The sequence below is a fragment of the Schistocerca nitens genome, chromosome 1 (assembly GCF_023898315.1).
Source record: "Schistocerca nitens isolate TAMUIC-IGC-003100 chromosome 1, iqSchNite1.1, whole genome shotgun sequence".
In the NCBI taxonomy this organism is placed as follows: domain Eukaryota; kingdom Metazoa; phylum Arthropoda; class Insecta; order Orthoptera; family Acrididae; genus Schistocerca; species Schistocerca nitens.
In genome coordinates this window covers 625261741-625287944 of record NC_064614.1, presented here as the reverse complement: position 1 = coordinate 625287944, position 26204 = coordinate 625261741, and the positions used below count along the sequence as shown (strand labels likewise).

Here is a 26204-nt window from a genome sequence, read left to right as displayed (position 1 = left end):
ACATAGAACCAAAATGACACTTGACACTTTTGTGACACTTCAGGTTGTTTGCTACAAAATGCCACATCTACCGATTCTGTAATTTATATCAATAAATTTCTAAATCATACCAAAGTTTTAAAGTCCTTTTTGACTCAGCGTGTATCATTTCTCAAGTCAACATCCCTTTTTCTCAACACATACTAATGGTAAAGGGAAGAATGAGGTAGTGTTAGATGGATTTTTTTACTGACATCTGACACTGCATACCGATTTCACTCTAAAACTTTAACATGGAAGAGACTTATGTACTACAGTCAAAAGAGCATCGTGGATGCCTAGCTTCATTCCAGTCTTTTAAGGAGCTAACTTATTAGTCACGAATAAGAGACTATCCTTTTCATACTATCTTCTTACAAATACCATTCTATTTGTTTTAAAGTACTTATTAACTGAATAATTTGTACACAATATTGTCATAGATAATAACTGTCACCATACCTGTCATCCATTACTTCTGCCCATCTTACAAGTTCACCTTTTTAAAAAATACACTTTTCGAAACGACAGACACATTTGTCACTGTCGATTTGATTTGTGATTTACCTATTTCTACTACAACCTAACATCTTCACATAAAATACGAAGTGCAATTAAAATCTCGAAACAGAGTTAAGGGTTATTGTGGCTTTAGTGATATACCAAGTAAGAAGCAAACGCTATGTTCTAACCCACCCATTTCGCATACATTTAATTCTTTCTGTTTTATATGCTTATTTCCTATTAAACTTCTCTTCAACAACAAGTAAATGTAAATATTACTGTCAGAAGTTAGAAACTACAAGCAATACTGGTATGTCATTATTGTTAAGTACAAAAGTGAGAAATTTCGCAGGGGCTCCCTAGTACTTACTAATGACTGACTTTAAAAGGTTCATGGCTGCAATGGTGTTTAATGTCTTAATCCACAGGGTCGCTGATATACACTGCATATGGCTCATTCGCGGCTTGGTCGGCTACGACGCTCCCCATTCTGCAATCAGAGGACTCTCCAGCCCCGATCACCGCAGACCAGGCCTCGTGGCTGGCTTCCATCAACTCGCTGACGGGGCTGGTAGCGACGTTCACCGCAGGCTACGCTGTGGACATCATCGGCAGGAAGAAGCTGATTCTCTCCGCAGCTGCGCCACTCCTCGTCTGGTGGCCAATGGTCGCTTTCGCTAACTCTTATGAAATGCTGATGGTTGCCATGGCGATAGGAAGCTTATCTGGCGGTCTAATGAGTAGCCCTTCCACTATGTTTCTGTGCGAAATCGCCGACACCGAATTACGAGGCACGCTCATGATGATCCACACCGTGTTGATGAACTGCGGCAGCCTTTTCATGTACTGCGCAGCGCCCTACTTGTCCGTTTCGACTGTTTCCTTCATGTGCACTGCCATCCCCATTATCTTCGTTGTCACGTTCGTGTGGATGCCCGAGTCACCGTACTTCTTCCTTCTGCGTAACAGAGAATCTGAAGCTGTGAAGAGCCTCGTAAGGTACAAAGGCGAGTTGACACCAGAGGAACTGCACACGGAGCTTGACTCAATGTATAGAGCAATCCGACAGAAGCAAGAGACCAAAGGGAGGCTGAAAGACCTTTTCTTGGTACCAGTGCACCGCAGGACTCTGCTGATAATGTCCGGGTTCGTCTTGCTCCATTTGTCCACTGGTGCAATAGCGTTTGGTACCTACACGACGTACATATTCGAGAAGAGTGGAAGCGGTTTCGACGCAGATGTGTCTTCCATCATCGTAACAGCCGTTTCGCTTGCATCGAGTATTTCGTCGTCCTTCATTGTTGAAAGAGTTGGCCGGCGGCCGCTCGGGATTCTGGGCCTTACGGGGTGCTGTGTCTGCCTGACCGCCATGGGCGCCTACTTCTACGTGGACGAGACCCAGGGTCAGGTCCCCTCTGCCTTCGACTGGGTGCCGCTCACAACCGTCATCGGATTCAACGTAAGACTGTTTTTATAAATATTTATGTCTTTTTTGAAACTTGGTTGATGGTTGTACTACACTTCCACCAAAGAATTATGAGACAAATACGAAAACAACCGGATTTATGGAATAACCATTACCAATTCTGCGATGTGATGCTTTCAATAGCAGGTAATATATTTCGTGAACAGCTTTGCTTTCTCGGTACAAGGAGGAAGGAAAGGAGGAGTGGTAGAAGAAGAAAGGTAAGAAGGAAAATTAGGTCATATTGATAACGACGTCATCAGTACGGACCCGGATCGAAAGGGCGGCATAGAGAATCAACCCTGGACTTTTCATCTATAGTTACATGACCACTACGCAATTCACACTTACGTACTTGGCCCAGGGTTCACAGATCCACTTTCAGACCATTTCTTGACTGATCCAGTCTCGAATAGCACGTGGAAACAAGGAACACCTAAATTTTGCTGTGCAAATTCTGAGTTCTCTTATCGTATTAGCATGGTCGTTTCTTCCAGTGTACCTGGGAGTCAACAAAATGTTGTCACATTTGGAGGAAAAAGTCTATGACTGAAATTTCGTGAAAAACTCCTCTCTTTCAATGATTGCCAACCCATCTCCACGTATCATGTCCGTGACAATCTCTCCCCTACTACGCGATCATACAAAACGAGCTGCCTTCTGTAAGTTTTCTCGATGTTCTCCGTCAGTCCTATCTGATAAGGATCCATACCGCACAGCAAAACTCTATCAAAGGACGCACAAATGTAGTATAGGCAGGCTCTTTAATAGATTTTTGGCATCTTCTTTCTGCCAATAAGACTCAGTCTTTGACTCATCTCCCCCACATTTTCAGTGTGATGATTCCAATTTCATCTTTTACTACCTGTTATCGCTAGGTATTTAGTTGAATTAGTAACTTTTAAATTTGTGTAGTTTATCGTGTTACCGAAATTTAAGGTAATTTTTAGTACTCACATGAAAGACCTCACTTTTTATTGTTCCATCTCAATTGCCACGTTTTCAACATGCAGGTATTTTGTGTAAATAATTTTGCAATTTCAAAAAAATGGTTCAAATGGCTCTGAGCACTATGGGACTTAACATCTATGGTCATCAGTCCCCTAGAACTTAGAACTACTTAAACCTAACTAACCTAAGGACATCACACAACACCCAGCCATCACGAGGCAGAGAAAATCCCTGACCCCGCCGGGAATCGAACCCGGGAATCCGGGCGTGGGAAGAGAGAACGCTACCGCACGACCACGAGATGCGGGCTTTGCAATTTCTATCGATCTTCTGGCGAGTTTATTAGGAAGTAGATTAGAGCATCATCTGCAAACAGTATAAGAGGACTGCTCAGATTGACACAAGTCGTTTATGTGGATTAGGAATAGAGCAGTGAGCCTCTGACAGTTCCCTGAGAAGCCACGTATCAATTTTATTTCACTTGAGAACTTCCGTTAATTATCACAAAATGTGATCTTACTGACAGGAAAAAACAAACCCAGAAGCACTGAGACGAGACTCCATAGGAACGCAGTTTGATCAGAAGCCGCTTGAGAGTAGCGCTGTCAGAAGCCTTCTGGCAACGTAGAAACATGGAATCCACTTGAGATACCCTGTCGATAGCAATACTGCCTGCCAATAAAGAGCCAATTGTGTTCACAAGGACGATATTGTCCGAATACGAGCTACGTACCTGTTAACTGAATAGCACCCGTGGACTAGGGGTAGTGACTTGGATTCATAATCAAGAACGTCTTCGGCCCCGGGTTCCCGCCGATGCTCAAAATTTGATTAATAACCAGCATTTTGATTAATAATTAACATTGTCTGCCGAAGACTTCCTGCAGAAGAATTCAATCTCATTCTGCCAAAGGCCTTGTCAAAGAGAGCGGAGGAGCGAAGAGAGGTTCAGGGCACTCTCTTGTCCTAGGGGTGGGAAACTGCCCTTAAAGGCGGAAGAATCAGCAATGATCAACGGCATGAGGATGCAGAAGGCAATGGAAACCACAGGACATGTGGCCTGTAATTCAAGGAGTGTCATGATGGTCTCTCCATCGGCAAAAGATTCCGGAATAGTCCCCCATCCGGATCTCCCGGAGGGGACTGCCAAAGGGGAGGTTACTGTGAGAAAAATACTGAATAATCACCGAAATTATAACAAGTCGGGGCGTGGAATGTCAGGAGCTTGAACGTGGTAGGGAAACCAGAAAATCTGAAAAGGGAAATGCAAACGCTCAATCTAGATATAGTAGGGGTCAGTGAAGTCAAGGGGAAAGAAAAGGATTTTTGGTCAGATGGGTGTAGGGTAATATCAACAGCAGCAGAAAATGGCATAACGGGAGTAGGATTCGTTATGAATAGGAAGGTAGGGGAGAGAGTATGTTACTGTGAACAGTTCAGTGACAAGGTTGTTCTTATTAGAATCGAGAGCAAATCAACACCGACAATGACATTTCAGGTATACATGCCGACGCCGCAAGCTGAAGGTGAAGAGATAGAGAAAGTGCATGACGATATTGAAAGGGTAATACAGTATGTAAAGGGGGATGAAAATCTAATAGTCATGGGGGACTGGAATGCAGTTGTAGGGGAAGGAGTAGAAGAAAAGGTTGCAGGAGAATATGGGCTTGGGACCAGGAATGAGAGAGGAGAAAAACTAATGGAATTCTGTACTGAGTTTCAGCTAGTAATAGCGAATACTATGTTCAAGAATCACAAGAGGAGGAGGTATACTTGGAAAAGGCCGGGCGATACGAGGAGATTTGAGTGAGATTACATCATGGTCAGACAGAGATTCCGAAATCAGATATTGGATTGATATAGACTCAGATCGCAATATAGTAGCGATGGAGAGCAGGTTGAAGTTTAAGACATTAGTCAGGAGGAATCAATACGGAAAGAAGTGGGATACGGAAGTATTAAGGAATGACGAGATACGGTTGAAGTTCTCTAAGGCTATAGATACAGCAGTAAGGAATAGCTCAGTAGGCAGTACAGTTGAAGAGGGATGAACATCTCTAAGGGGCCATCACAGAAGTTGGGAAAGAAAACATAGGTACAAAGAGGGTAACTGCGAAGAAACAATGGGTAACTGATGAAATACTTCAAGTGATCAATGAAAGGAGGAAGTACAAAAATGTTCCAGGAAACTCAGGAATACAGAAATACAAGGTTCAAATGGCTCTGAGCACTATGGGACTCAACTGCTGAGGTCATTAGTCCCCTAGAACTTAGAACTAGTTAAACCTAACTAACCTAAGGACATCACAAACATCCATGCCCGAGGCAGGATTCGAACCTGCGACCGTAGCGGTCTTGCAGTTCCAGACTGCAGCGCCTTTAACCGCACGAGAAATACAAGGCGCTGAGGAACGAATTAAATAATAAGTGCAGGGAAGCTAAGACGAAATGGCTGCACGAAAAATGTGAAGACATCGAAAAGGAAATGATTGTCGGAAGGACAGTCTCAGCATAGAGGAAAGTCAAAACACACTTCGATAACATTAAAAGCAAAGGTGATAACATCAAGAGTGCAACGGGAATTCCACTGTTAAATGCAGAGGAGAGAGCGGATAGGTGTAAAGAATACATTTAAAGCCTCTATGAGTGGAAAATTTGTCTGATGTGATAGAAGAAGAAACAGGAGTCGAGTTAGAAGGGATAGGAGATCCAGTATTTGAATCAGAATTTAAAAGAGCTTTGGAGGACTTAAGATCAAATAAAGCAGAATGGATAAATGACATTCCATCAGAATTTTTAAAATCATTGTGGGTAATGGCAACAAAACGACTATTCACGTTGGGTTGTAGAATGTATGAGTCTGGTGATATACCATCTTGCTTTCGGAAAAGCATCATCCACACAATTCCGAAGACGGCAAGATCTGACAAGCGCGAGATTTATCGCACAATCAGCTTAACAGCTCATGCATCCAAGTTGAATACAAGAATAATATAGGCCGGCCGAAGTGGCCGTGAGGTTAAAGGCGCTGCAGTCTGGAACCGCAAGACCGCTACGGTCGCAGGTTCGAATCCTGCCTCGGTCATGGATGTTTGTGGTGTCCTTAGGTTAGTTAGGTTTAACTAGTTCTAAGTTCTAGGGGACTAATGACCTCAGCAGTTGAGTCCCATAGTGCTCAGAACCATTTGAACCAAGCATAATATACAGAAGAATGGAAAAGAAAATTGAGGATGCGCTCGCTGACCATTAATTTGGCTTTAGAAAAGGCAAAGGCACGATAGAGGCAATTCTGATGTTGCGGTTAATAATGGAAGCAAGACTAAAGAAAAATCAAGACACGTTCATAGGATTTCTCGACCTGGACAAAGTATTCGACAATGTAAAATGGTGCAAGAGGTTCAAAATTCTGAGAAAAGTAGAGGTAAGCTGTAGGGAGAGACGGCTCATATACAACATGTACAACAGCCAAGACGGAATAATAAGAATGGACTATCAAGAACGAAGCGCTCGTATTAAAAAGGGTGTAAGACAAGGGCGTAGACTTTCGCCCCTACTGTTCAACCTATACATCGAGGGAGCAATGACGGAAATAAAAGAAAGGTTCAGGAGTGGAATTGAAATTCAAGGCGAATGGATATCAATGATACGATACGCTGATGACATTGCTATCCTGAGTGAAATTACATGATCTGCTAAATGGAATGAACAGTCTAATGAGTACAGAGTATGGATTGAGAGTACCTCGAAGAAAGACGAAGGTAATGAGAAGTAGTATAAATGAGAACAGCGAGAAACTTAATATCAGGATTGATGATCACCAAGTAGATGTAGTTAAGGAATTCTGCTACCTAGACAGCAAAATAACCGTTGGCGGACGGAGCAAGGAGGACATCAAAAGTAGACTAGCATGTGCAAAAAGGGCATTCCTGGCCAAGAGAACGCCGGCCGGAGTGGCCGTGCGATTCTAGGCGCTACAGTCTGGAACCGAGCGACCGCTACGGTCGCAGGTTCGAATCCTACCTCGGGCATAGATGTGTATGATGTCCTTAGGTTAGTTACGTTTAATTAGTTCTAAGTTCTAGGCGACTGATGACCTCAGAAGTTAAGTCGCATAGTGCTCAGAGCCATTTGAACCATTTGTTGAAAATTAGGTGGACTGATAAGGTAAGGAATGAGGAAGTTCTGCGCAGAATCGGAGAGGAAAGGAATATGTGGAAAACACTGATAAGGAGAAGGAACAGGATGACAGGACATCTGTTAAGACGTGAGGGAATGACTTCCATATCCAGCAAATAATTGAGGACGTAGGTTAGGAGTGCTATTCTGAGATGAAGAGGTTAGCACAGGAGTGGAATTCGTGGCGGGCCGCATCAAACCAGTCAGAAGACTGATGACAAAAAAAAATTAAAAAAATCTGTTGATAATGTATGAACTTCCGGTTTTACTGAGAATTTATTAACGTATCTTATGGACGTTGATCCCTTTCCGTAATAGCATTTTGAGCTCCTTATTTTTAGGGAAATACGGTAAACGTAACTTTTCTGTTTTGTCAAATAGCGGTTATATGTATTGAAGCAGCCGAACTAGCCTTGAAGAAACGACAGTTTTGAACGTTGCGATGTGATAATGTCTACCCAGGCAATGTTCACAGCCTGGAAGAAATTCCTATCTATTGAAATTTGTTCGTAATATTTTTATATATGGGTGCAAATGCCTTTTGTTTTTATGCGTAATGCTGCACGTTAGAATGGAATTTTTATTTCCAAATAACTACGTGGTCAACGAGAGGTTTATTTGGAAATTAATATTCAACTCTTTAAAACCTATTGTAAGCGAGAATATCGGCCTGCTGTTATTGTACGTCATTCCAATTGTAAGCTAATCACGTATTACCTAAGCTATTTCACATCTCTTTCTAACTGTCTCAGTTCCCAACATTGTCAATTGAATGGCACCCACATTTGGTTTTTCCGTTCAATTGTTCATACAGGCTAATATAAAATGTTTCTACTCAATACCGATAAATTCTTACAGTTTAAAGGCCTTTTCACATATCGCATAATTCGCCAATTACTCTACATGTGATAAGATGTCGAACACATGACGCAAACTACAGTATGATGCCACCACTTCACAAAAATTCTTTATTACTTACTTTCAGCAACACAAATTCACATGAAAAGTAATCGGAATAATTTCATCTACAAAGGCTTTGACAAAACAGACCACTCCGTGCATACGTACGATCCTGTCTACGGTTGAAACTACCGTCAGAAATACCTTACATGCTGAGGGCGCACATAAAAAATGCTGTCGAAACATATCAACATTAAAGATACCTTGTCACACACAGTTTAAAAGAAAACTGCAAGCAGATGTCCATACTCGGGGCAGTTCCTTGCACTGATTCATCCTTCCCCCCCCCCCCCCCCCCAACCCCCACCCCGACTTCTACTGTGCACTAATGCAAACAGGATACAGTAGAAGTCAGTGTAAAACAATGTAACTGCCATGAAACAATGTTGAATGGAAAAAATTAAGAGTCCACACAATACATGTCACACCAATGGAAAACTTGAATAATACCACAGAAGCCAGCTATTATTTGGAAAATTCCCCTAAATCGGTGGTTATTTATTTCCTTTTTATTTTCATTTTGCATACTACGACGTTCCAGCTATGTAGCCATTCTCAAATAACTATAAACATATCAGGAGAACATAATCGGAATACAATTTACAAAGCAACCACTGACTATACTCCCTAGAACAAAATCAGACAAAAAATAGAATAAAAAGGACACTTACGATGTTTAACCCACTAACTACGTATGTTTTGGGTTACAGTCACTTGCATGGGCAATTCGTGGTGGCCTGATATAAAATATAGTAAATAAAAGTTAAGCCCTGTGTAAGCAGATGCAAAAATTGCAAGTAAACAAGAGTTGAAAATGTTTACCACATTAGCTAATATCGAAGCTGCAGGTATGATTTTTCGGCATAATGCAAACAATACATACAACCACGACATTTTCTACTGTCAGTTAGTACTGAAATTTGTACAGCCATACATCGTGGCAAACGAGATAAAGATAAACCCACATGGGCAGGAACGCTCTATGCGTGGTTTATGTGATCTATGATATTAACATAAATGTTAGGGGGAGACGGAGGGAACGATTATTTTCTCTTTATTCCATGTCCAATTATCGTAACTGATGCTGTGTAAATATAAGCTGTGCAAATAATACCACTATAATCCCTCTTGTACAGAATTTGCAATAATAAAACGAAATAAGACAATGTACAGATCCCCATGTTTTCTTCTTAAACTGGAGCCATTAAGAACACTAAGATAAAACGATAAACAATATAAATACATACATTATCTTCGTGATCTTTTAATTTGATATACTATATATTAATAAGTACAGTCAAGCCCACATTCGTGGTTCTACACGCAATAACGCATACAAAGATTGCAAAACGACCATCTTTCGTCCTTTCAATAAACTATCATTTCTGGCAAAATAAAAATTTGAAAAACGATGACAAAAATGATAAACCAAATCTATTGGTACTGGATTGCTTCTCCAATAATATGTTGAAATGGTTCATCTGGCACACAAAATTTTTCTGTTAACAAAACATCTTATAATTTACTAAGTGAAATAAAAACAAAATTTTGAAAAACAAAGCCCTCAGTCGCGAACACAATTAATTTGTAACCTAGGTTTCGGTGTCACAAGGGACACCTTCTTCGGACAAAATTAAAACTAAATGTTACAGCATAACGAACCAAAAAATACGAAAGCTGCGGTCATACCTGACAGCGTCAGATATCAGAATTAAAATAAAATGCAACAGAGGTGCAAGCCACTAGGGGCTGCCATGTCAAAAACCTTAAGTACAATAACTAAGTAATGTAGGGAAACACATACTCATACTTTAATAAAGGATTTTTATTTTTCGAAATTTGTGGTAAGTTCCTATGGGACCAAACTGCTGATGTCATCGATCTCTAGGGCTACACACTAGTTAATCTAATTCGAAAAAGTTAGCTACACTTTCCAGATACTTCTCTACATAGTCGCCGCTCAGACATAGACATTTGTGGCGTTATACCATATTTCCAACACCATCGTCATAGAAGGCAGCCGCCTGTGCTTTCCGATAATTCTCTACGTTGGTCTATAGCGTGTAGCCTGCGACAAAGTGTTGTCCTCGAATCCAGCGTTTCATGTGAACAGAGATGATACTTCAGGACGAGCCAATTAGGGCTGTGTTGTGGGTGATCGAACACGACCCGTCGAAAAGGGTACAGAGGCGTCTTCACTGCCCCTGCAGAGTGCGCCTGAGAACTGCCATGAAGAAGGAAGTGCGTGGCAGTTGTGTTAGGTGGGCTGCATTCATTAAGGCGAAGCCTCTCAGTGGGCCCTCCTACTTGGCAGAAGACATCTTCGTTCTAGGCACCTTTACTCGCTCACAGTGCGCTCACAACTGAAACGAGTGTCGTGATGCAATCGACGGTCATACTAGAGACACTACCCAACACGTCTGTGCGAAGCTTCATCGGGTTTTCACTGTGGTGTCCATTTCACGACCGATCGGGACTTACTTTCTGGACAACCCTCATATATCTCATATGATGCATGATTGTTTACTATTATACTTCGTACTCTCTCTGTTAAGCCACTTCCTATTAACCATGTACTTCTTTTATTCTGACAACACTCACTTTCACACTGAGATACACATCCCTCCCTCCCCCCCAACATTTTTACGATTGTATCTATGATTTTCAACAATAACATCACCATTTAGCACAAATTCCACTTCATAGCTCTTGTTTGGCACTTTCTGAATTACTTCAAGTACAGCTAAGTGTCCTCCCCACACCTCCTAGTCAAGCAATCTGATTTACATATTACAAAGAAAACGACTCTACATATTCCTCTTTGACACCTCATTCAAAAAGAGAAAAACCTCATGTACTCTCAGCTGCCTTTTCGATCCCACAGTTCCCAATGGAATCATTCCCATGTTTCGAATTAAAGTTGTCATTTCTCCTAACATTCTGCAGCACATGCTTCCTCCCTTTATAATTTGCTTTTAGATTTTGTCCAGGCAACCAAATACACATTTCATGATGTTTTTGTAAGCTTCAAACACAAGCCAAAATTTCTTTACTTTGCAGAATTTTTACATTTGCTGTTACATTTAGTCTTTCTGAATCTGTCAGCAAGGCGAGTGCCTAGCACCTCTGTACGGTGATGGGGAATGGCTACCGTACGCTGGGAACGACCTCGTCCAATGTACACAGATAGGCTTCGTCCCACAGATCGACACACTCGTCTGTACTTGACTGACTTGAACAGAACTGTTAGGATGATTGATATCTGGTATTGTAGGGTGTCCAATCATATCACCGTGTTGCGCTCCATCATCTAAACATCAGTTCTTCTGTGGAGCGTTATACTTGTCAGAGGAAGTGGCTCTACCTGCCTTCACCGTTTTCTACATGCATTGGTCGATTGCAGAGCTGTCATTTATGACTGCAGCATAAGTTTGAGTCGGCTGAGAGAACGCTTCCTGGAGGGTTTATCTGTTGGTGGAGATGGTGCTAACGGTGGACATCCTCTTCGAAATTCTCAATTACCTGAACATCCTCCCTTTCAAAAGCAACAAAGGGCCAAACAAAACTACTGCTACTAATTCTATACATCTAGTGATCACTACACTTTGTCTCGACCTTAAACTATAGTGGTAGTTGTCTTCATTTTCTGGTACCTTTCACAGGCTGTTAATCTCATCATTATCCTCTTTCAGAAATTGTTACATATGAGACTTGTTTGCGAATATGTAAATGGTCCAAAATGCCCATAGCTCTCATGCACTAAGCCTAAAAATTTATTTACATGATGGTCCGAGAAACATAGGCTCCCATCTTCTAGTTTTTCGTCCTTCCTCCTAAGTAGAACACTCTTGTGCAGTTTATAGTAGATTTTATTCTTTGGATTATCACCGTCACAATGTTTGAACTACTACAAGTATTCATCTGGATTGTACTCACACCTTATACTCTGGAATACCTTTCAGTGACACCCTCAACTTTAACTTTTCAAAGTACAGTAATTTTATGTCACTCTTGTCTTGTAACCCCTCGTCATCATCTCCACTCACACTTGTCATCCAAGACAAAGCATCCACTATAATATTCTCATCACATCTCACATACCTTATCACCATTTGAAATACCCATATAGTGAGACTGCTGTGTCACAACCTACAATTTGTAAGAAAGCTTCATGCTTATGATCTGTGAATTCATTAGTAGTGCTAAAATTTTTGGAACCCCACACGAAGCAAGTGGTTCTAGTTTGGACACACTTCAGCTGCTGTCTACCGCTGGCAATATTTGAATACCAAATCCAAATGTTCAGTGAATCTGTCATCACTTCCGATGTCAACTGATTCTGAAAAACTTGGACATTAGCACACATCCACAAGCATTTGCAGTGGTACAGAATACTAAAATAACAAGCATTCCTTTTCAGTAGCTGCATTAGACATGGTTCATTAAAAAAGTGCCCCTCTAACAAATTTGCAATTTGTTGGTGCTTCAAAGCCTTCTACAGCCCTCAGATGCTCACGATCTGATTCCCTCTCCAGTCCACTAGTAACATATCGCAAAGACTTCAATTCTTCCTTAGAGAGTTCTGATTTTGCTAACTTCATCTTCATTCCTTTCTCGTTCAAAGCATACGGTGACTCATTCAACAAATTACAATGTTCTTCCTACTTTGGACTCGAAATCAAAACATCATCCACCTGAACATTTATTTCACTCAACAGAGCTCTATCCAAATAAATACACAAACTTTGTGAAGGAAGAAAGTGTACTTTCTTGACTCTTCTGCAAGTATTATATTCTAATAGCCGTAAGTAATGTCCAGCAGTCATAAGTGCTTGGTCCAATAGCACTACGGTAACATCTCCTCCATGTTGTCTGGGCTATCATTCTGCTGTACTACACTTTCATTCAAACTGCATGTATTGATGACTGTTCGCACACTCATATCCTTCTTCCTCATAACTGCCAAATAGTTATTATGCACAGTTAGGCATCATACATACCAACCACTCTTTAAGTAAAATATGTAGGAATATTGACCATGGATCGTAAATGTAAGATATGGCATCTACGAAATTTCATTTTGCTATGATGGTTCAGCGCTGAACCGTCACATGGAAATACGCGTGCATGTTTTCTGGCATAAATTATTCCCGTTGTTCTAGCAGAGCTACCTTTGGATTAGCAACAGTATAAGTGATTCTAATCTAGATAGTTGTCCTTTCGCCTCTTAGTGTTACTTGTCTACAGACGAACGTTAGTGAAAAGTTCCCTGGAGTGAAGTAGTAAAATGACCTTCAGACTCCTCCTGATTCCAATCACTTTTCCATAAAGCTGAAGTCTGCTGTGAAGCCAAGAGCACTACAGAGGATATTTTCCAACGATTTATCGCAGCATGCACCGTTATAGTACCCTCTGATACGATCCTGTTCAAAATGGTTCAAATGGCTCTGAGCACTATGGGACTTAACTTCTAAGGTCATCAGTCTCCTATACTTAAACCTAACTAACCTAAGGACATCACACACATCCATGCCCGAGGCAGGATTCGAACCTGCGACCGTAGCGGTCACGCGGTTCCAGACTCTAGCGCCTAGAACCGCACGGCCACCCCGGCCGGCTCACGATCTTGTCCCGTCGTATGTCTCACGAACGACGATTGCAAGTGAGGATTACATCACAAGAACAAGAATTTGATTACATATTGAAATAAAAACCTGACCTAGATTTCTTTAAGAAAAGTTTATACTTTGTAGGTAACGGACTGCCACCAACTAAATGTGCGTAAAATGTTTAGTAAATTGATATTTTCCATACACTTCGACTAACACTCCAATTAACAGAAATCGTAGCTCACATTACAACTCTTCCATGTAAAATAAGCCAAAAAGAAAGAGATTTTATTTCAATAGCCTCGGTCTGTCATCTAGCTGTTTGTAACGACTGAGCCTAGCATGAGATGAGAGTAGTGGTTTCCAGATCCTCATAGAACTAACCAACTGTAGTGCCCCTATTTAACAATATGTCTCATATCATTTTGATCGCTTCCTTTTCTTTTCGTGCAACATGTCAAGTCAACGCCAAACAAAACATTATTTCATTGATGTCTGGGCTAGTTTGGGACTGATAACGTCACATGTTAAGTCCCATAGTGCTCAGAGCCATTTGGACCCATTTGGGCTAGGCTGTCTTTGACGAATAATAAGTCTCCCTACCATCTATGCTGACTGATAAAGAAGTGCAGCGCCCAGAAGAAAAGAACGAAACGAAATGAAACGTTACGGATTGAGAGGGTCTGTGATATTATTTCAGTGAATACAATATCGAGCCACTCTATAAAAAACTTGACAGTATGATCCCACTTATCAGTGTAGCATTGCATCCCCTCTGGCCTAAAAGCATACACTGATTCTGTTGGGAAGGCTGTCAGAAATCCATTATATCCTCTCCTCTAAAAGCTCCTTGATGTATTGGGTACTGGGACGGGTACTGAGCTGAGATGTTCTGCTTGTGCCAGTTCTGGATATCTTTCGCTTTTGGAGTAACTTAGTATCACACAGAGAGTTCATAGAGACACATGCCTTGTGTGGACGAGCATTGTCCCTTTGACTAAAGGCACATCGATACTACCACGTGAGAGGTAACACACTAGGACAAAGAATGTCTGCAGTAATGGGAAAATGAGCATGCTGGAACAATCTGCTTTGTTACCAGCCCCCCCCCCAATCCCTTCTCTTCCCCACACCCCCTCTTACATCCTCTTCTCATCCCCAGACGTCCATCTCATTACCCTTCACCACCTCTAAACAACTTGTACTATTGGTGGAAAATGACGAGAAATTCAAGGACTTTTGGCCTATGCATGAAGGATACTGGCACAGCCTGCATGGTTATTGGTTTTGCCAAAAGATAAAATAAGTGTGCACTGGTGTACAGGGTGATCTGTTATACTACTCTACCCCAATTCTCTCCCCCCTTAGCTGACAGAAAAATTAATTATGATCGAAGAGAATTTCTTGTGTGTTAGACCACCACACTGGTGTCAGATCTTTGTGAACTAATTATGTTAATGTCACAGTCTAAAATATAGGATCCACCATGGAGTGTCCAGAATGGAGATAGCCCACTTGCCTTCAAGGTTAAGGCTGAGGCAACACAGGCCCTGGTACACTTCTCCTTCTGATACCACGATTTATTATTACGTGATGCGGTGGGGAAGGGATATCTAGCTCACTTGTTGGGTGCACAGGACTGATTTTATGAACAAATTCCCGTACATACAAGCAATAAACAAGATAGTGGTTCTAGTCCACTTGTGAGGGAAATATTAACAATTTCTCTCTTGTTATGCAACAACTATACAGTAGAGATGGTACATTAATTTTTTAAAACTATTCACACTCTTGCTACTTAACTATTACACTGTAGAGGTGCCACATTCATTTTTTAAACGTAGTAAACTCTTGCTGTGTAACAATTACACTATGGAATCATCGGACTCATTTTTTTAATTAATTACATTGATTGCCAGTGGGCTACTATATTTAACAATTACCGCAACTTACCCAGACATGTGTGTAGCAGTATGTCAGAGTGGTATTTATTTAAACAGATTTGCTGCAGGTGGCAGGCCCAGCCACAAGAGATATGATTGGTCACATGAGGCAACCAATGCATGCTGCAGGGTTCGGCCATCATCCACAGTACACTGGTCACTATGAGAACTGTTATGCATCTGCAACACGAAGGTAGGAATACCGACCACACCCGCACCAGGCATTGCCCCCCCCCCCCCCACCTCTGCCTTAGTGGCAGGCTGCAAAACCTATCCCACCACGCTCCCTCACGCTTTCGGTACGTTTTTTACCTCCTAACATGGAGACATTTAGCAGCTATAGACCACAAGCTTCCTCTGAGCAGCAGACACCGAATATTACATACGTCAGAAAAAAATATTTCTAAAAATTCAATTTTCCGATTGTTCGTTAAGGCTGGGGCTCAGTTCATATTTGATATAACTTAGATCATACAATGACGTGTTAGAATTGGGCAAACGTGCAGCAGAAGCTAGTGTTTCCCAGTTGTCTTGTCTTGCTACAGTGTGATTGCACATAAGGAAAATGGGTGTTACGTTTAATAGTGCAACTGCTCAGTCATCTTTAATTTTGGTTATTAATTTCAGTACATCTAATGTTTGGAACGTATTAAACAATTAGACGCAGACACACACATCAACCCAAAATATCACAATATGATACCGGTGAATTACTAGGACCCCACAAACGGAATAAAAGGGTAATTATGACACAGCCATTATCCACTCGTTCAGTATGCAAATGCAATAGGTTGGATAAAGTAATAGGCAATATGAATAATAAGTCTTCTTTGGAGCGTAATTTCTGATTAACGGACGGGGTGTGGACAGAGGTTCAGGGAATTCTCTTGCCCTTGGAGTGGGAAACAGTAAAATTGTCATGATCATCTCTTCTTTGGCAAAGTTTCCGGATTAATCCCCTTTCAGATCTCTGGGAGAGGACTGACAAGGGAGAGGTGGCCGTGAAAAGAAGTGGAATAACGAAAGAACTAACGAAAGTGTAATATTATACAGGTCTGGGCATGGAATTTCAGATTGGTGAGGGGGGGGGGCGTACAAACTATGAAAGAGGTCATGCTAAGGCTCATTTTAGATAAAGTGGTTGTCAGTAAAGTGAAACGGAAAGAAGACAAGGATTTCAGGTCGGACGAATATAGGGTAATATCAACAGGAGCAGAAAATGGTATAACTGGAGTAGGATTCATCATGAATAGGAAAGTAGAGCAGTGAGTGAGTTACTGTGCACCTACTCAGTGATAAGTTTTTTCTCATAAGAATCAACAGCAAACCAACGCCTACAATTACAGTCCACGTATGCATGCCGACATCGAAAGCAGAAGATGAACAGGTAGAGAAAGTATATGATGATATTGACCGGGTAATTCAGGAGATAAAGGGAGATTAAAATCTAATAGTCATGGGGGATTGGAAAGCAGGGAAAGGAGTAGAAGAAAGGATTACGGGAGGATATGGTCTAGATATAAGAAAGAGTTACGGTGGGCATGAAGAATTAGTGAGGAAAAAGATTGAGTTCGGCAATAAATTTTAGCTAGTAACAGCGAATAATCTGTTCGAGAATTACGAGAGGAGGAGGTATATGTGGAAAGGCCCGAAGATACGGGATGATTCCAGCTGTATTATATCATAGTCAGACAGAGATTCCAAAATCGGGTGAATTGTAAGAGTATCCTGGATCAGATATAGCCTCAGATCACAATTTAGTAAAGATGAAGAATAGACTGGAGTTTAAGAAAGTCGTATGGAAGAATCAGTGTGGAAAGAAGCGGAATACTGAAATACTGAGGAAGGATGAGACGTGTTTGAAGTTCGCTAAAGATACAGATACTACGATAAGGAATAACACATTAGCCAGTTCAGCTGAAGGGAAGTATATATGTCTGAAAAGAGCAATCAGTTATGTTTCAAAGACAAACGTCGGTAGTAGGAAGGTAACTGCGAAGAAACCTTGGCTAACAAAAGAAATAACGTCAACTGGTCGACAAAAGAAGGAAGTACAAAAATGTTCAGGGAAATACAAAAATACAGCAACATTATATCTAAGGAATGGAGAAAATAGGAAGAACAGAGTAGCCAAGGCGAAACGGCTGCAGTAAAAATGTGAAGAAGTCGAGAACGAAATGGCTGAAGGACTGATCCAGTATAGAGAAAAGCCAAAACAGAATTCATTCAAATTAAAAGCAGGGCTGGTAACACTAAGATTGCAATAGGAATTCCACTATTAAACGCAGAGGGAGGAGAGGGTAGGTAGTAAGAGCACACTGAATGCCTCTAGGAGGCGGTAGACTTGTCTGATGACTTAAAAGAAGAAGAAACTGGAGTTGATAAAGAAGACATAGGGTATCCAGAATTAGATTCCGAATTTGAAAGAGCTCTAGAAGACACGAGGTGAAATAAGGCGGATAGGATGAATAACATTCCATCGGAATTTCTGAATTCATTGGGGAAAATGGTAACCAAACGACTTTTCAGGTAGGTGTGTAGAATCTATGACACTGGAGACATATCACCATACTTTTGGGAAAATGTCATCCTCATCATTCTGAAGATAACAAGAGCTGTTAAGTCGGAGAACCATCACACAAGCAGCTTAATAGCTCATGTATCCACATAGTTGATAAAAATAGTGTACAAAAGAAAGGAAAAGAAAATTCAGAATCTGTTATATAACAAATGGTTTGGCTTTAGGGAAAGTAAAGGCACCAGAGAGGCAGTTCTGTTAATGTGCTTGGTAATTCAAGCAAGACTGATGAAAAATCACGACACCTTCGTAGGATTTGTCGATATAGAAGAAGCATTGTGAAATGGTGCAAAGTGTTCGAAATTTCGAGAAAATTATGGGTAAGCTACAAGGTAAGATGGGCAATATACAATATATACAACAATAAGAGTGGAAGACTAAGAAGGAACTGCTCGGATTGAAAAGGGTATAAGACAGGGACGTAGTCCTTCGCCGCTACTGCTCCATCTATATATTGAAGAAGTAATGACGGAAATAAAAGATAGTTTCATGAGTGGGATAAAAATTCGGGATGAAAGGATATTAAAGACAATATTCGCCAGTGACAATGCTAGCCTCAGTGGAGGTGAAGAAGAATTACAGGATATCTTGAATGGAAAGAATACCCTAATTCGTACAGTATAAGAACAGAGAATAAATCGAAGAAAGACGAAAGTAACGAGAGGTATAAGAAATGTGAATATCAAAAATCTTAAAATGAAAGTTGGTCATCGTGAAGTAGACGAAGTTAAAGAACTCTGCTATCTTGGAAGCAAAATAACCCTTGATGGACGAACTAAGGAAGACATGAGAAGCAGACCAGCACAGGCCAGAAGTGTATTTTTGGTCAAGAGAAATCTGTTGGCATCAAACATAAAACTTACTTTTAGGAAGAAATTTCTGAGAACACATTTTTGAAGCACAGCATTGCGTGACAGCGAATCATGTTCTGTGTGAAAACTGTAATAGAAAAGAATGAAGCAACTGAGATATGATGCTACAGAACTTAGAGAATTAGGTAGGCTGATGCGACAAAGAATGAGAAGGTTCTATGCAGAACCGGCGAAGAAAGGAGCATTAGGGAAACAATAACAAGAGGGGCAGAATGATAGGACATCAGATAAAACATCAGGGAGTAACTTCCATGGTACGAGAAGGCTGTAGGGAGTAAAAACTGCAGAGGAAGACAGAGCTTGCAATTCATGCAACAAGTAATCGATGATGTAGGTTATAATTGCTACTCTGGGATGAAGAGATGCACATGACTCATGTCCGGGTAGAAATTCATGGCGGGTCACATCAAACCAATCAGAAGACTGCTGACTCAAAAATAAATATATAAAAATTTAGTGTCACAGCTGCACACTGGCTCATAGGGAAACTTCATCTCTTAAATATTATATTGTAAGAATAACTAAAATTAGTTATATCCATAGGAATGTGTTAAAGAAGATTGATACCATGCTAGGAAGGTGATAGCTAGAATTACTATGGGTTAAGAGAACAATGTCAACGAAAGCAATGGGATGGGAGCTGCAGAAAGCTTACATTCATTCAGCAACAATCCCCTCCATGTTTCCCATTAAGTCTTTCCCCACATTTTAGCGGAATGTCTATATACAACTCTAGGTGTCTACCATTTTAACAACTAACTTAGGGACATTACATGAAGCTGTTAGCTTGTACAAGAATAGAACTCAATGACTCTTTCACAGCAGTAGAAGTAAGTGACACATCTGCTGTATATCTATCTTATATACATTGTCATAAAGCTCAAATTAGAAACAGAGGAAGCAATATAAATAAACTCCCTATACAAAATTATCACGATAAAATATAGCTTACACTCATTAAATTAATTTAGTTGCAGTTGCATCATTATGCTCCCAGAAACATGAAAAAAATATTTATGCATTGTCTTGAACACCGCATACTGCATACAAGAAGACATTTCATATAACTGGAATACTGCTCATAGATGATTTAAAAGTCTTTGCTTAGGTAGTTAATAGAAGAAAATATCCTTTCACATCTGCAGTCATTAAAGAGACGGTCAAAATATGTGTTTAAAGGACAGTTTACACAGAGTCGATGTATATCAGGAGGAAGAAGTTATCATAAAGGTTAAATGAGAAGATGAATTTGTGAAACATGATTTTTTGATCCGAAATCAGTGAATTTTGTGCCAAAATCGATTCGTGTAAAAGACTCTTTTCCGATTACGAACAGTGTTCAAGGTTACAGACAAAAAACAAAATAACTGTAACATACTACTGCATGTATCACCATGTTCTACCAAAGTTGTAAAAAATTGCTGCATACATTACATAGTTCAAATCGAATTTTCATACAGAATTTTAAGACTTAACCACTTCCGCAACGAATAGTCATTAAAGGTGGTTATCCCAATGGTTTAAACTCTGCAAATAGTGTTCCACTGTGTCAAACACACTCGTGTGCATTGTAACAGTTCTGTATAATACATTTCAGTGTAATATGTTTTGCAAATGAACCCAACACCTCCACAGTGTAATTGTTACTTAGCAAAAATGTGATTTATCTAAACAAATTAATACAGGACCTCCACAGTGTGGTTCCTATGTAGCAAGAGTGCAACTGTTAAAAAAATTCTCTTACAAGTATAAGTGGACTAGACTGCCATCATGTATATAGTTTTTACGTTAGGGAGCTTCGTCAAAAACTCAGCCTGTAATAATAAAATACTCTAGACATCTCTAGAAATTATCCCACTATTGTATCAAGGTATCAAGTAATAATAAATCATGGTGTCAGGTGCAGCTGTGTACCAAAACCTGTGTTCCCTTGACTTTGACCTTGAGGCCTAGGGAGATAGTTCTATCTTGGTCTTCTAGCTTGGATCGTCTATTTTGGATTGTGATGTCATAGAGACCACCATCTTGGATTGATGGTGACTCTTTGACTTCATGTGGGATGTGCCCTGAAATCCTTGGATTCGATATCAACTTGACTCTAAATCAGTTCAGATAGGTGTGTATCTAGTGTGGGGTCATAAGACAAGAATTCTTCTTGGATCATAATTAATTCTGCTGTCAGCCATTATTACACAAGTCATCCCTTTCGCAGCAACTTGATACATGAGTACCCTGCATCTCATCAACATGCTAAATACACAAGTGCAAGTTTTAGCACATCAACAACTCTTGACTTGCCCGAAACCTTACACTTCTTAGCACAGTGCCACCGATTTCACATACATGTGGTTCCCTTCTCTCATCTCCCCCTCCCTCCTTGCCACATTTGTGTGGTGTCAGGGGCTGTGCTAAGATGCGTACATACATGCATACATACCTGGTATGCTTAAGGTCTCAGACAAGTTGGGACTTGTTGATGTGTCCAGACCTGCCACGTGTTTTTGTATTACGGTGGTGTGGGTCGTGCGTGTATGAGTATGTGGTTACCATCAGAGGGAGACGGGGAGCAGCTGTACACTAGTGTACTGCCAAGAACAACTAGGGAAGGGATGGTCTGTAACACTAAAAAAATGTGTGGTATCTTAAAGATATATCGTTTCTTAAGAAAGAATTTAATTTTTAAAGTTAATTTGGTTATATTTAACTTTTTAAATATAAATATTAACTAAGTCTCCATGCTGAGTTGCCGAGAATACTGTATAAACAGATTCAGTTAAAGTATGAGTAAGAGTTGCCAATATACACTCAAAGTATGTGAATGGCTTAACAAAACTACTATTCAGGACATAAAAGGCAAAATTAAAATATCTGAGCACTCTTAGCTAAATGAAATCTGCTGAGTGTATCATAAATGATGTAAGCACTATGTCGGCCATTGTGTAGCTTCCAGTAGTAGGCAGATGGACACTGATCATCGTATTTTTTGCACCCTCATCATCGGACTTTGGACAAAAATGTTGTATATGTCCTTCGCAAGACACTGTCTGGTCTTCTGCAGGGTAAAGTACCAGGGAGGCTGGCTCTGATTAACATATACTCTGTGCTCTGATCTTCAGACTGTGACAAACGGTGTGCTGACGACTAAAACACGTTTTTGACAAACAATAAATACAATTTAAACTAGGAAATCAAAATGATTCCATTAATTCGAGGACCAACTATGCATTGCTCGAACGGGGTACAAAGATTAAAGCACAGTTAGTTTTTGACATCAAGTGTACCTCAAACTGCCAGCAACCATAAAAACTTGGTTTCAGGTAAAGTACAGTTTAAACAGAGTTGGAAAGACTTCTTGAGAGGCAGCTCCTTCTACTCTGTAGATGAATATCTTACCAAAGACTGTTAGACCAGGCTAAATAAAAATGTCTGTTACATCTCATTTGTGACAGCACTTGATCACAACATCAAGATAAGGTATTTTGTATATGATAAATTTATTAAAAGTGTATAACTATGTTTCATTCTGACAGTGTGTTAGTTCTGTAAATATTAGTAGTTCCAGTTTACTGTAATATATTCGCATATTCTGACAGTCTCCTGACAAATGATCAGGGAAGTGGGAATTACATTCAAATTTTTTACGTTTTTTTATGCTACACTTTCTGACTTGTTCCACACCCACGATACTCATCTAATTTTTGGGTCTGAGGAACGAAAACTGAATCTAATCTAATCTAACCTCTACCTGTAAGATGCGCAAGTAGTGCCAGTATCTCTACATATTTTGATAAAGGATATATACTCTTCTGTTGCGCAAATAACATTGTGGCACTTAACTTGAGGGTCCATTGTGCTCTGCACAAAGTGGGTACAAACGCCAAAACAGAGTTTGGTTTTTGCATCAAGTGTCTCTTAATCTATAACTAACAGAAGTAGTGCCATTATCTCGAGATATGGTGATAAATAATACATACACTGTAGATGTGGCACTAACACTGCAGCTGTTAATTTGAATATCCATTGTGCCTTGCACCAAGTGGGTACAAAGAGCGAACAACAGTTATGTTTGAGCTACAGAGAACCTGATTATAATTGGCTGTTTCATTCTTAATGGCCGTAAAATACTGGGTTGTGATTGTGACAGCAAAATGTGTGTGTGTGTGTGTGTGTGTGTGCCAACTCACATTCTGTCCCCACTTCTCCCCTCCTCTCTCATCTGCAACCTAGACCTGGATGAAGGCAACCTGGACATGTGACATCACACTTGGGCACAGAGTTTACACACTGTGAGCCAGAAATCGCATAGATGTACTACTTTGGTCATGCAGAGACAGTTTTCCTTACGTCAATCAAAGTAAATGTTGGGATGATTGAGTTGTTAAGAACACTGACAATTTTTGTCTCAGTTCAAATTCGCTCTTCACCACTAATGACCTGGCTGTTGAGGCAACATAAATTCCTGTATTTCTTTGGTTCAAATTATTGTGTTTGTAAGAACCCGAACTGAAAGCCACATGTTATAGATTTTAAACGTGTAGCATCTGTAACTTTTGCATTACAGATAGAATCACATTTCGGGTATCAATAGTAAAAACATTTACTTATTTGTTTCACCTTTATTTAATATTGCATAATGCCTTCATGTTCTGGGATAATTTTTCGTTCAGAAGAAAGTGTTTGTAACACATATGTTCGTAGTAAGGGTTTTTCCTAGTGTTCAGTGTAGTTGTAGACTACCTCATAGCACATTTCCTTATGTAGTATGTTCTGCATAGTCAATCATAGGTCGAAAACACCTGGAAGAATCATATATATATAATTCTAGATTACTTACGCTATTCACCACTCAGCCTTAGCGTTGTACATACAGGACCAGGGAGTTCAGTCCAAAACATCTTTACCCCAACCCCAATGATGTAAGCAGTGTGGTATACAATAAAATTAACTACAAACCCAAACAGAAATTGTATCTGCTGGACAGCTACTGCTTGTGTAAGAAAACAATAACATGGTTTGTGTGTGTGTGTGTGTGTGTGTGAGTGTGTGTTTGTTTTTGAGGGAGAGTGAGAAAGACATTGAACACAGTTAAATAATAATGAGGGTGTGTAAAAAGATGAGTTCATTATGTAAATTTGTAAATCATCAGCATGTTATTACACTTTTAACTGATAATGTGTATGGTAAGTTTGAAACTGAGTTGTACACATCGTCTGCATCTGGCCATCCCTCAATCGCTCCTCCAAGAAAATGCCAGGATGTTTCCTTTGAAAGGGCACAGCCAATTTCCTTCCCCATCCTTGCAGCAATCTGAGCTTGTGCTCTGTCTCGTTGTTGATGGGACGTTAAACTGTAATACAGCACATAGAGAGAGGTCGCATTTATGAGAGATCAAATACACAAATAGCTAAACTGAACTGAACAAAAATTCTGAAAGGACATTTAGTAGTTTACTTCCTACCTAATCCCCTTCCGAATTACTGTAGAATATACAGGGTGCTTAAATATCAGTAATAACTTTACTGAACACATACTGTTTCAGGTATCGTTCGGTTTCGCCTCGGCCCCGGCTTTCATCATGTTCATCGGTGAGATATTCCACGTGTCCGTGAAGTCTGTCGCCATAACCATCTGCAACACGGTGCTGGCGGTCTACAGCTTCGCTCTGAAGAAGCTGTTCCAGGTGGTGTCAGACAGCGTGGGCGCACACTACTCGTTCTGGGCGTTCGCCGCCATGTGCGCACTCACCGCCCTCTACCTGTTCCTGCTGCTGCCCGAGACCAAGGGCAGGACCTTCGCGGAGATCAGCGACGACATGGCCGCCCGCCTCGGCGGAGCTCCTCCCTCCAGCTACAACGAGGAACCCACAAAGGCGGCGTCAGAGCCGGCATTGCCAACTTCTCTTGTTACCAAACCGTGTAAAACTGAAGCCAGTGCAGTGTAACAGATTCGATTAGCGCTCGATATACGCAAAAACTGATACTGTTAACGATATTTAGGCACAACAGCAGAGTCTAACCTCCGTTAACAGCACGCGTAAAAATGTCGCACAATTTGACGTCGGTGAGAAAATTCTCTAGAGACAACAAAATATATTATATTAGTTTGTCCTGTTAGTATTTCCTTAATAGTTTCAGTTCTGTAACTTAAACAGTTGCAGTTTCTTGTCTAGGTAGATTGCGTATCTTGCCGGAGCAAAATACGTTAATCTCCAGGAAGGATCAAGTGTCAGACAACACAGTAGAAACGATTAGTGAATGTCAATGGATTTGGCGTCTGTTTCCTTAAATGATACATCTTACAAACTAGCTGAATACAATTTATTTCAAGAGGATGAAAAAGGAATCTCGTTGCAGGAAAATCTGTACTGTAAAGGTTGGTAAAATATTATAAATGAGGATGTTTTTAGTAGCCCAATCGATTTCTCAGAGTAAAAGGTATAGTAAGGAATACACTTCAATAAATAATCTTATAAATTACTAACACTGTGATCTCACACAGATTAAAATATATTCAATAAAATTGTGGTAAATAAAGCTAGTTTTTTTTTCAGCACTCTATTATCCCCAAAGTCTAATTTCATTTACCTCTCACAAACAAAACCTGGTTAGCAAGAAGGGTAAGACGGCGAAACAGCCTCTTTAATGACGCCAGTTACTCGTGCATCCAGCACAACCCAGGCACAGGCTGACTGTGTATCCATTTCATCCTTGGTTTTAGCCAGAATTCTGCAGAGTCTCTTACTGTTACGAAGATAAAACCGTGGAGAACTATATAATATTATGTCGCAGCAGGTAGTATGTAGTTCAATTATGTGCACTTGAACCGTAAGATAACCTACAGTCACAACTAGTCGAGTAATTCAATTAAATGTTCCAGTAACAATGAGATGATTGTTGTAGTTGTCCTTGTCCTGCGTCTACAGAGGTATGGCACGGTACTTGTCAGTGAGACGATTTTGTCTTCTACGACTTTATTTGTAGTGGCGTGTTTTTAGATTAGTGCAACGTCAGTCAGGGTTTGCTTGAGGGCCAAATAAAACAAATAGCCGCTTGAGGCTCCTAGATGAGAGAGGCACCACTGACACTCAATTGCAAAATTTGTTTACAGAATGCATCATAATTTATAGAA

The 26204-nt window shown here is 40.4% G+C and overlaps 1 protein-coding gene across 2 annotated transcripts in view; it reads left to right on the top strand.

The window, feature by feature from the left end:
* Window positions 1–25527, top strand: part of LOC126257647 (facilitated trehalose transporter Tret1-like) — a 118875-nt gene extending 93348 nt beyond the window's left edge. The window contains exons 2-3 of one of the 2 annotated variants that reach the window (XM_049955580.1): window positions 951–1981; window positions 24616–25527. In XM_049955580.1, coding sequence (XP_049811537.1) covers window positions 951–1981; window positions 24616–25017 — 1433 coding nt within the window. In that variant the 3' untranslated portion in view covers window positions 25018–25527. The remainder of the gene's footprint in view (window positions 1–950; window positions 1982–24615) is intronic. The other variant, XM_049955581.1, reaches the window with a different exon arrangement.
* The last annotated feature ends 677 nt before the right edge of the window (window positions 25528–26204 follow it).